General features: G+C 39.2%; 1 protein-coding gene across 7 annotated transcripts in view; it reads right to left on the bottom strand.

The window, feature by feature from the left end:
* Positions 1-12,868, bottom strand: part of USP28 (ubiquitin specific peptidase 28) — a 63,680-nt gene that overhangs the window by 45,244 nt on the left and 5,568 nt on the right. For 2 of the 7 annotated variants that reach the window (XM_014539470.1, XM_005856827.2), the window contains exons 1-5: positions 7,984-8,058; positions 6,571-6,648; positions 5,708-5,840; positions 2,304-2,409; positions 1,012-1,171 (exon numbers count right to left, since the gene is read on the bottom strand). In XM_014539470.1, the coding sequence (XP_014394956.1) occupies positions 1,012-1,171; positions 2,304-2,409; positions 5,708-5,840; positions 6,571-6,639 (468 nt within the window). In that variant the 5' untranslated portion in view covers positions 6,640-6,648; positions 7,984-8,058. Of the gene's footprint in view, positions 1-1,011; positions 1,172-2,303; positions 2,410-5,707; positions 5,841-6,570; positions 6,649-7,983; positions 8,060-12,868 lie in introns of those variants that run through there. The other 5 variants (XM_014539465.1, XM_014539481.1, XM_005856829.2 and 2 more) reach the window with 4 other exon arrangements.

Genomic DNA, 12,868 nt, shown 5'->3' with positions numbered 1-12,868 from the left:
CAGTGGTTCTCAACTTTGGCTGCACATTAGAATCACCTGGGAGTCTTTTTAAAATCCTGATTTCTGGGCCTCATCCTCCGGAAATTCTGTTTCTTTGTTACTAATGTTGTGACCCCACCCCATAACAAAGAAACAGAATTTCCGGAGGATGGGGCCCAGAAATCAGGATTTTAAAAAGATTCCCAGGTGATTCTAATGTGCAGCCAAGGTTGAGAACCACTGGTCTAGAATATGGTGCTGTTTTTAAGAGTTTAGAAGTATTGTCATTGAAAAGTGCTATACATGGAATCAGAGAAGATAAAAAGTTAAAATGAGGACTCTGTACTGGAATACCTTAAAGGTTCCTCTCTCCTCCACAGCCCATGATTCTTTAAGTGTTGACCTATCCTATTTTTGTCACATATCTTGGTCTGCCACCTAATCACTATTGGGGGGAGGAGGGACTGAACAGAAATCCCACTCTTACACACCCTAATCAGCCCTCCTGAAGTGTCAAGAGGTATCATCCACCTGTATGCCAACTAGAAACCTTGGGAGTCTTTCTCCGCTCTCTCCTGCAGAGAACCTGAATCTAGTCACTCCCCAAATCTTGTAGATCTGATCTCCTAACACCTCCCAAATGCTTTACTTCTCTGTGGCTTATGTCACTTCTCTGTTGCAGACCACCGTCATTACCTGCCTGCATGCATGACAGCCTCCAACAATTGGCTTCTCCTTAGTAACTCTTGCTCCACTACAACACAGTAGTCACTGAATGCTGATCTAAAACACCAACTCAACATATTTACAGCCACAGAGGACCTTGTTTTTAGTACTGCCCAATGTAGACACCAGACCATATAAATCCAGAACACAAGAAAGCAACCAAACACGATGCTGTGGGGGAAACTCCCCAGTTTTATATATGTTTCCATTTTTTTAAAGCTATGTTCCTCACATTTTGGTTTAGTAAATTACAATATTGTTTCAAAATTACAAAATTACACAGTTTACTCTTAAAAAATATCATACCTGAATAACAGCACTAAACCAACATGTATTGCCAACATTTTTCAGCCCAACTGGCCAACCATCGACTCGCCTCCAGTCATTGGGATTGGGGTTTTCTCCCCAGACTTCACAGCGTTTCCTCTTTGAGCGTTTAGTTTCTGCAGAGGTTGCCTCATGCATCCTGCATGGTGCCAACATGCCACACATCAGAAAAGGAAAAAGTTAAAGAACAACATACTACATGGAGGATGTCGGTAACCTTTCATAGGTAGTTCGAAACGCCAAACTATTTGCTGGGTAATCACTGGCTATACAGTAATTATAAGATTATAACATAAGTGAAAAGTAAGGTTTAAACACAGAGATGTTATTCCTTCTATAACAGAGATTATTACTAATAAGGTGCTTCATGGAACTGAGTTGAGACTCAAGACTATTTATGGTAGTGTAGGAAAAGTTTTAGTTTTCAGCAACAGTGTCCTCTCTCAGACCATGTCATTGAAAGAGGCAAGAGAGACACCCTGCTAAAGATAAGAGCCTCCAGCCCGGCCAGCATGGCTCAGTGGTTGAGTGTCCACCTATGAACCAGGTCAGGGCACAGTCCCAGGCTGCAGGTTCAATCCCCAGTGTGGGACGTGCAGGAGGCAGCCAATCAATGATTCCATCTCATCATTGATGGTTCTATCTCTCCCTCTCTTTTCCTCTCTGAAGTCAATAAAAATATATTTTTTTAAAAAGATAAGAGCCTCCAAACTGTCTAGTACCCAAACCACAGCCCTGTGTTTCCCTGAAAGAACAACTCGACAGTACAAGGGAATAAACATATCTGGAAACTGACAGGCCACCACTGGAACTGGATATTTGTGGACAATTCCAGCCAGTCACCAAATTAGTATCAATTCAAATACTATCCCTGTTCACTTCTGAGACAGGGTAACTGAATCATATTTCATTTTTGAAAATCAATATAACCCTCAAAGTTTACAAAGGCTCAACGATTATAAAGGGCATACATATTTATTGGATACTTACACTAGAATGCCCCCCCCACCATAAATTAGCAATTATGAACTATATAACCTGCAGGCTTCTGCCCAAAGACCACAGGCTGCAATAAGACACTTATCATATTTGGCTTTTTCAAAAGTGAACCAGAGTAAGTAAGCTAAATTTAGTAAATTTTCCTTAAAAAATTTAATTCAGATGCAATTGAGGGAGCCTGAAAGAATAGTTCTTGAGTGGTACTCACAGAGCTATTGCCTTTGACCTACACACTAATGTAGGGAGCAAAGATTATAAATTAAATCAATTACCTGTTAAGATCTCTTCCATCAGTTTGAACTTTGGGGGACTCCAGTAGACTCAAAGCAATGGCAGCCTGAAGATCATCTTTGTTCTCATGAGTAAGGTCTATTACTTCTGCAAGATACATTGAACTTCAATTAGTCTACATGCAGGAAACACTGCCCTCCTGTCTGTATTGCAGGAAAAAAAGTAAAAGCATTAACAAACCTAGATATACTCAAACTTACACATGTTTACAAATGCCAAAAACCTAAACAAAACATTAGCAAACAGAATTCTGCTAATGTACAAAAAAAGATTCTATATTAAGACCAAGTTGAGTTCATTGAAAGAAACACTGAGTTAACATTAGAAAAGAGACCAGTAAAATTCACTATCTTAACATTTCAAGGAAGAAAATGATAATCTCAATAGATACAGAAAAAGTAGTTGATAACATTCAACCTCTATTCAAGCATAAAAACTCTAAATTAACTAGAAAGAGAATATTCTTAGGCTGAGAAAGAGTATCCATGAAAAGCCCACAGCACACTTTGTACTTAATGGTGAAATGTGAAACACATTTCCTTTAAAACCAAGACTAAGACAAAGATGTCTACTATCAAGGCTTTTGTTCACTATGGTTCTAAAAGTTCTGGTCGGTGCAATAAGAAAAGAAAAAATAAATTTTTTAAAAATATGAGAATTGGAAAATAAGAAACAAAGCTGTCATAACTCATAGATAATGATCACCTACTAGAGAAACCCAAAATAATCTATAGACAATAGTTGTAATTAATAAAATGTGGTTAGACAAAAGTTAAGTGAATTTCTATACATGAACAATGAAGAACATTTAATTTAAAAAGAAAAAACCATAAAATTGTAGTAATCAAGATTGTGGGCTACTGGCATAAAGACAAACATACAGATCAAGGGAACAGACTTCGGTGGAATATAAACAAACCTCATATTTATGGTCAACTACTTTTCATCACAGGTACAAAGATAATTCAGTACAGAAAGACTATATTTTCAACAAATGGTACTGGAACAACTGCATATTCACACACAAAAGAATGACTTTAAACCCCTACCTCACACCATTTTAAAAAAGACCTTGTGACCACATGATAACAGCTAAAATTGTAAAACTCTTAGAAGAAAACATTGTAATTCTTTGTGATATTGGATTAAGCAATGGCACCTTAGAGATGACATCCAAAGCACAAACAACCAAAGAAAAAAAAATAGATAAATTTGACATCAAAATTTTTAAAAACCCACAAACCTTGGGCTTCAGAGGACACCATCAAGAATGTGAAAAGACAACCCACAGAATGTGAGAAAATTTTTGCAAATCAGGTATCCAGTAAGGTACCTATATACAGACTACATAAATTATTCCTGCAACTAAATAATGAAAAAACAAATGCCCAATTTTTTTAAATGGGCAAATAATTTGGATAGACATTTTTTTTGAAGATATACAAATGGCCAATAGCACATGAAAAGATGCTCAACATCATTAGCCATGCACACGTTACATGAATAAAATAGCTCACAGCAGCCTTGCTTATAATAGCAAAAAATGTGAACAAACCCCAAAGTCAATAAATACATAAACTGTAGTATATTCAGACCATGAAATACTACACACCAGTGAAAATAAGTGAACTACAGTTATAACTTTCAACATGGATGAGTCTCCCAAAATATTGATTTAAAAAGATCACTATGTGCACCTGACATATATACATATAAATGTATATGTACACACACACACACACACACACACACACACAAAGAATAGTCATACCAGCATTATTCAGAGTAGTTCAAAATTACAAATAGACCAAATATCCATTAACACCATCTGACCCAGCTGATGGTTCCTTTCCCTTGGAAGCCTCTTTGGCTTCCACATTACCACTCTCCTGGTTCTCTTGGTCTTCCTGATCTCCCTGGACACTCCTGATCTACCCAGACCGCCCTTCACTGCAAGTGCCGGCTTGTTTAGTCACTGAACCTTTTCTCTTTTCTATACTGACTCCCTTGAAGAGTTCATCCAGTCCCATAACTTTACATACCATTTACAGGTTTATGATTCCAAGTTCTGTATCTATCTCCAGCAGATCTCTCCCCTGAACTATACATGTGGATCTCCACTGCCTCTATTTTTATATATCTATTTTTACTGATTTCAGGGAGAAAGAGAGAAAGAGAGAGAGAGAGAGAGAGAGAGAGAGAGATACAGATACAAACAACAACAACGAGAGAGAATCATCAATTGGCTGCCTCTTCAATGGCCCCTATTGGGGATCAAGCCCATAACCCGGGCATGTGCTCTGACTAGGAATCAATCTGTGACCTCCTGGTTCATAGATCAATACTCAACCACTGACCCACATCGGCTGGGCTCCACTGCCTTTCTGACACTCCACCTGAATGTCTAACAGGCACCCAAACTTAATATTGCCAAAACCGATCGCTTCACCTTCCACCCCAAATTTGCCCCACCTACAGTTATTCCCATGTTGGATAGGTGCAACTCCATCATTTCAGCTGCTTAGGAAAAAACCCTGGAGTCACCTTTACCTCCTCTCTCACACACCCCTTGTCTCCTCTGTAAGCAAAGCCCACATAGCAGCACTTCTCACTCCTTAACCACTACATCCCAGTTCACCCAACACCATCTGCTCTAGCCTCCTCACTGGTCCTGGGCTCCCTGCTCCGACCCATGCTCATTGCCCACGACCCAACAGAGCAGTCAGAGTGACCTTAGAAAATGGGAACAGTTTACATCGCTCCTCGGCTCCAGATTCTCCAGTGGCTGCCATCTAACTCAGAGGAAAGCCAAGCACTTATGCAGGCTCTGCATGATCTGCCTCCTGTTCTCTCTACGGCCTCATCTCGTATTGCCCTCCTCACTCACTAAGCCTCAGCTCTGGCCTCCTTGCTGCTCCTTAAGCAATCCAATGTATATTCCCCCGCTAAGGCCTCACATGACTTACTCACCCATTCTCAAAAGGCTCATCCTATTTCAAATCTAATCCTCAAAACTTTTTTCATTCCATCCTTTACTTTTTCTCTATGGTACTTAGCATGTTCTGATATGCTATATAATTTGTTCGTCTCCCCTTGAAAAACTAAGCAACATGAAGGCAGGGATTCTTATTCATTTTGTTCATCTTGTTTATTTTGTTCATCAGTGCCTGAAAGAGTGCTTGGCACATAGCAGGTGCTCATTAAATAAGTGTGAATGAATGAATCACAAAAGTGCTTACAATTGTGCCTGGCACATGGTAACGGTTTAATCATTAGCTATCATTACCATTCTTTCCAAAGGGCTGATGTGGCAGACAGAAAACTCACACACACTCATCTGTTATTTTTTGCGAGTCCAAGCAGGACTAAGACAGGATGTACTTACTTGCTAATACTTCTTTGTTGGCAGCACTCCGCTCTACTTCAGATGGTTCTGTAGCAACAGTGTCTTGACTGGGCTCCTTCACTCTTTCATCTGTGAGAAGACTGACTGCCAGAGTGATGTCACCATTACTGGCCTAAGGAGAGGGGGGAAAAGACTTCACAAGTAAAGCATCGCAGCATTTAAAATTAGTGCGTTAATTTCTTGCTTGGTTATAACTCTTTACAACCTGCAGACACACGGAGTAAGTCTAGGCATAAGTCTGGGGTCGGGGGAATATGGTGCAGGATAGTAAGGCACTGTGTTTAAAACATATTCTGTAGTGGTGACCACACTTGTAATTGTTTCTAATATTTTATTAGGAAAACTGTCTAACATTTACAATAGTAGAGGGAATGTATAATTGAACCCATGTACCAAGGTGGTCGATCTTGTTTTATCTATTCTGCCAGTCTCTCCCAGATACTTTGAAGCAAATCTTAAGCATCGTATCAGTTTATCAGTCAACATTTCAGAATGTATCTTTTTAAAATTATAACCCCTTAACAGTAAGTATCAAGTTTTTAAGTAAATTACTTCAAAGTTCCTGACTCAAATATCCTTTAGTTTGTTTGAGTCAGGAACCATACCAAGTTTATACTGTGCAATTGGTTGATATGTTCATAAACCTCTTTTACCCTGTCGGGTTCCCTGCACTGCACGTCTCCCCCATCCATTTACATGTTGAAGATACCGGGTTATTTGACCTGTAGAGCTCTGTCCCTACATACACTTTCAATCAGGCGTTAAAATAGCTTGAACTGACATAACCACAACATGGACAACTGTTTTAAAGCCTCTTGACTAACAGAAGCCTTGAAACTAACCTTCAGAGCTTCTTGAAGGAAGGAAGGGTCCTGAATGCCCGTGATTTCTCTCAGCTGATTTAACAGCATTTGGCAGCTCTATGTTTGAGAAACAAACAAACAAAACCACAGACAAATGTCAGTCAGAAAGTAAACCTGGATACATTTAAGGAGTATAAGCATCTTAACAGACCAGAGATTCGCCTACAAGCAACACGGTATGACTGTTGTGAGGTCTAGTCTCTCAGAATGTGCCCAGCTGCCACGCAGGCTATTTTGAGCTGAAAACCATTACAGCCTAACAAAATAGGAAGTTATCTTCCCCTTTCCCACCTAAAGAGATTCAGACGAAACCCTGCTTCAGGAAGGGACCCAAGCATAATCACCACACTCACGTCAGCACATGTGAATTAAGTGCAACCATTGTTTCTGAGTCCACCTAGCAAGAATTTGCTTGCCACTTGGTCATCGACCAGTGAATTGCCTATTTCCCCTCAGGAATCCCAGACTCTTCTCCAAACTGGCACATCTGCCTCATTTTGCCTCAGTCTTTGGAATGTGCATGCCTATGTGAATATTCTGTGTGCACGTTATTAAAATTTGATCTTCTCCTATTAAATCTGCTGTACGTTGTCTGAATTATTCAGTCAGCCAGAAGAACTAAAGGAGTAAGAAAAAAGTGTCCCCAGCCCCAACACCGTCAAGACACATTCTGAAATGCCACATCTATTACTCTCTTAAAAGTTTACTCGAGGAAAATACCTACAGAAGAAATATGAGTAAACAGTAAAACTGGAAGTATATAAAACATCTAAGTGTAATATTCTAGCCTTAAGGGATGCTTAAAGCGCCTCTGTGAGCAGTACATAAAGTAAGGAGGTCATACACGGAGTGCAGGGATTCTGCAGGGATGTGAAGATGTGCTATTTTAAGCTTCACTGCACATACCATTTGTATGTGTCATTTTTTTTTACTGACAATGTTTCTAACCATGTGATTAACAAATGATATCACCAACATCATATTTAAAACTTAGGTTTAATTGCTTAAATGAAGTACAAAGCTAGAATTTTCTGAATTACAAATAAAATTCCAGGGGGATTACACTATGAAATGTTTTCACTGATCTGAATCATGGAAAAACCTATCTTGTGGTAACTTCTGGCTACCTCAAGATCAGTTTATAACCCCTTTTCAGCCTTAACATCTTCACTGGAACACTCTGTCCTGTTTTGCACAGACAAAAGTTAACACCAAACAACTATTTACAAGTAAGCTCAATTTAAACAATTGGCTGTCTAACTGAAGACAATGATCATTTAGATGAATATTGAAAACAAAATAGTTCAAATTTACTTCATTGAGAAGACATCTAATTTATACCATTCCCAGAACTAAGGTTATCCCAGAACGAAGCCGGGCCTCAGTACTTACTGCTTCACCACTGACTGTCTTTCAGCTCGTAATACGTCTCAAGTGGCACTGCCCATTCACTGCCGCTGTAACAGAAACAGTATCCTATGTTCCTCAACAGCTGCGGGCCCAGGACAACACTTACGTATCATGCGACTAGAAATAACTAAGTGCAACACCCCTGTAGGCAGTCTTTCTGTTCTAGTCCAGGTCACAGTCATAGGCCAGAAATGGAACCGACGCTGCTGAGACCAGCAGTCTCTGAGGCGGTGAGTCTTGTCAAAGGAAGTCACTGCCTGTGGACTGGGAGAGTGACCCTCAGACTAGCAGGTGTCCAGATTTAGCCTTGGCAAATGCCGAAAACACAAAGCATGTGGTTTTTAGAAAAATAAAATGTTAAAAAGTTTTCTCCAAACGAACTCTAATTCCATTTTATTGTATTGGGTAAAGGTATGTGAATCTATACATCTTAATCATATTCAGTTTTCTAAGAATCAAAATCAACATATCCCAAAAAGAGGGGGGGTAATTGGGAGGGAAATGAGTAGAGCATTAAACCTACATCACATCTTCACCTTAAATTACTCTGAACATCAACTGACACTTAGGATTCACAGAAAATAATCCCAACAAAAAGTAATAAGTAACACAGGCTGCTTACTTTTAGCCAGGTGTTCTTCTAAACACTTCACATGTATTACTTAATTTAACTCAGAGTGCCAATGTCAATCAGTGAAACATGGTATGCAAATATTAAATAATTTACTAATCATTATATTTGTCCATGGATTAAAGTCCCTTTCCCCTTTTCCCACTTTGTAACAAGTAGCAGTGGACAGCAATACATCTAGAAAAATACACCCAGGAAAGGAAAATACTCTTAGTTTCCCTTTTTTTATTATTATTTTTTAAAAATGTATTTTTATTGATTTTTAGAGAGAGAGGAAGGGAGAGAGATAAAGAGAAACATCGATGAGAGAGGAAGTCATCAATTGGCTGCCTTCTGCACAGTCCCCACTGGGATCAAGCCCACAACCCAGGCATGTGCTCTGACTGGGAATCAAACTAGCGACCTCTTGGCTCCTGGATCAATACTCAACCGCTGAGCCATACCAACTGGACTTAGTTTCCTTTTTTTAAAGTTATTGGGCAGAGATGACAACTTTGTAAAATCATTTTGTACAGCTCTAAGAATGATGTTCTACATGTAAATTCAAATCTAAATTCCTCATCTTGCTAGTTTTCAAAGATTCTACCCTGCCCTACTTACTCAACCTTTTCTCCTACACCATCCCTTACCTCACAAACTCAACTGAAGTGTTTATATTATTTCTAGTAATACCTCCTACATTTGACTGACCATGGAATGTTAACCTATTGTCAATGGTTAGATTGATCTTTTTTTTAAAGTGTTTTTATTGATTTTACAGGAAGAGGAAGGGGGGGAGAGAGAGAAAGAGAAACACTGATGTGTTGCCTCCCACACACACCCTGACTAGGGGCTGGGGATAGAACCTGCAACCCAGTTACATGCCCTTGATTAGGAATCGAACCCAGGACCCTTCGGTGCCTGGGCCGAGGCTCTAACCACTGTGAAACACCAGCCAGGGTGCATGACTCAATCTTAATAAATATTCAGCTAAACCTAATTTCTTAAATAGTACCCACAACTAAAATCCTAATAAGTACTATATACTAAATGTTAATTTTATAGTAACATTCCAACCAAGAGCACTAGGAGCCTGCTGTATTACTAACTAATGGTTTCTCCTGGGACTGCACAGGAAGCTGATTTGAATATTAATGCACCACCACCATGCTGCTATATATAGTACACACCCAACGAGACAGGATAGAGCTTGTGCTCCAGTCGTGATCAAGTCAAATAACTGGCAAGAGTCAACAGGTCTGCATTTCCTTAGATGAATTCACATTATTTTCGTAAAACAAGAAATACTCTCGCCTCGGCCCAGGTGGCTCAGTGGTTGAGCGTCGACCTATGAACCAGGAGGTTACAGTTAGATTCTTAGTCGGGGGATATGTCCAAACTGTGGGCTCGATCCCCGATCGTGCAGGAGGCAGCCGATCAATGATTCTTTCTCATCATTGATGTTTCTCTCTCTCCCTATCCCTTCCTCTCTGAAATCAATAAAGGTACATGTAAAAAAAAAAAAAGTATTCTCTTTTCCTGCCCAGAGGCAGTGAAGAAAGAGGCACCAGAAAGAAGGAGCTCCCGCTCTGGACCTGGGCTACTTGGCGGTTCTGCGTAACCCAGTCCACTCCTCAGGACTGAGGTCTGCTTACAGCAACACAGTAACTCATCCCATAACAGGCAGTAAATAGGATTAGCAGACAATAAAAACATTAAGCATCAAGTTGTTGTAATGAACAATAACTGGCCTAATCCTACAGCAACTAATTAAAACTCTTTGTTCAGATGAGGCAAATTGGTGAGATCACTAATTAAGAATTTTATCTTTAAAATGCCCAGTTTAGTATTGGGACAAGGAGCAGGGAGGGATGCTATTTCATTACTCTAATGCATGCATTTCCTGAACTCAATTGTCTATTCTTATAAAGACATTTCTATAAAGATAAATTAAAAAATAACACTAAGTGGTTCCATTGGTTGGAGCATCCTCACGTACACCAAAAGGTGGTGGATTTGATCCCCCATTAAGGAACTGATTGATGTTTCTCATTTTGATGTTTCTCTCTTTCTCTCTCTCCCTTCCTCTCTCTAAAATCAATTAAATGTAATGAACAATAACTGGCCTAATCCTACAGCAACTAATTAAAACTCTTTGTTCAGATGAGGCAAATTGGTGAGATCACTAATTAAGAATTTTATCTTTAAAATGCCCAGTTTAGTATTGGGACAAGGAGCAGGGAGGGATGCTATTTCATTATTCTAATGCATGCATTTTCTGAACTCAATAGTCTATTCTTATAAAGACATTTATATAAAGATAAATTTAAAAATAACACTAAGTGGTTCTATTGGTTGGAGCATCCTCACGTGTGGATTCGATCCCCCATTAAGGACCTGATTGATGTTTCTCATTTTGATGTTTCTCTCTTTCTCTCTCCCCCTTCCTCTCTCTAAAATCAATTAAAAAAACAAAACCCTAAGTACATATTGATAAATGTTCCTTTACTCCAAAGAACTTCTAAGGTGTGCCTAATAAAATTTCCTCCAAAATTAAAGATCTGGTTTTCTAATTTTAAAATAAAACTTAAGTACACAAGAAAAGCAAAATAATAATTTTAGGAGTTAAAGAAAATATATAGCAACAACTCCAGAAGTCCAGTATAGACAACAGGGTCTTAATGCATGCTGAGACTGCCGCTAATCTTTCCAACTTCCACAAAACAAGAACAGTCCACAAAAGCCCTGGTGCTTTTTCCGTTTTTCTTCCAGCAACAACTCTATGTCGGTCCAATTTACTGATAAAGCAGAAAGCTAACATACAAACAAGAAAAAAAATCTGAGATGACCTAAATTAAAATCGTAGAAGACAGAGAAAGGGACAGAACAGTGGCCAGCTCATAACTGTGGACCAGCTTTGATTAACTAATGGCTGCTCACATTCCGGTATATTTGCTGGAATTTAGGATTAATCTCCAGGTGGCTATAATCCACAGGATCGGACACTTCTTCCTTACAGACTCTGTTACACCTATCCCAGATCTAGCCTCTTACCTTCTCCCATCTCCTTTGTCTAGAGGTAATGTAAATCTTTTCAGAAGGGCTTAGATCTTTCTCTCCCCACCCCCAGTGATGTATAAAAACATTGCAAAGTTCTAGGATGATGGATGGACATGCTGTCTCACGTGGCCATGCTGCTGTGGCTGGTTCACACTCCATGCCCCAAGACGGCCCTCTTTTTCTTTATTTACTTTTTTGGCTCACAATGACCTGATAAACCCTTTTATTTAAAAACACTTCAGCAGTACAAGTTAAGATTCTTTGTTTAACAGTGCCATAAGGCTATGACTCTCTAAAAATGACAAATAGCAGTTTTTTGTGGACCCAACTAAATCCCCTGAAACAGGGTACTCTATAACTTATGTTAATGATGCAGAAAGTCATTTGAAAATGACTGTTTCAATTCATTAACTGGCTTAAAGTTTTTCAAAAGCATTAAGAGCTTTTAAAATTTAGGTCTGGGGTGGGGGGTGGGTGCAGGCTAGAAGGGGTCAATGGGGATAAATAGGGGAAAATCTGTAATACTTTCAACAGTAAAGATAAATTAAAAAAAAATTTTAGTCACTCATATGGTATAGAGGAATTTAAGTTGGAATTAAAAGAAAAAAAGGAGCCCAGCTGGTGTGGCTCAATGGTTGAGCATCAACCTATGAACCAGGAGGTCACAGTTCGATTTCCAGTCAAGGCACACGCCCAGGTTGTGAGCTCGATCCCCAGTAGAGGGCGTGCAGGAAGCAGCCGATCAATGATTTTCATCATTGATGTTTTCCTCTCCCTTCCTCTCTGAAATCAATAAAAATATTTTTTAAAAAGAGGAACTAGTCATTTATTTTTAAAATTTCTCCTCTCTTTTTCTCAAATGCACTGAGTGAGGAATTCCAACAGTATAAAAAGATATAAAATGAATAGAATATTTCTCTCTTCTTTTCATCCCATTCCCATTCCCCAGGAGTAACCATTACTAATATTTCTGATATATCTTTCCAGAAATGGTCTATGCCAGTGATGGTGAACCTATGACACGCGTGTCAGAGGTGACACACAAACTCATTTTGGGTGACACGCATCGACAGAGACAAAAAATTGCATAATTCAAATATTTGTCTCTCGCAACGGCCAGAGTTGGGCATCACTCAAGTAATATTATTATTCACGTTACTCATGATCAATAATGCAATTCTAAAACCGGATGTAAAC

The sequence above is a fragment of the Myotis brandtii genome, unplaced genomic scaffold (genome assembly GCF_000412655.1).
Source record: "Myotis brandtii unplaced genomic scaffold, ASM41265v1 scaffold105, whole genome shotgun sequence".
NCBI lineage: Eukaryota > Metazoa > Chordata > Mammalia > Chiroptera > Vespertilionidae > Myotis > Myotis brandtii.
Note: the sequence above shows the minus strand (reverse complement) of the source record. Positions and strands in the feature narration are given on the sequence as shown.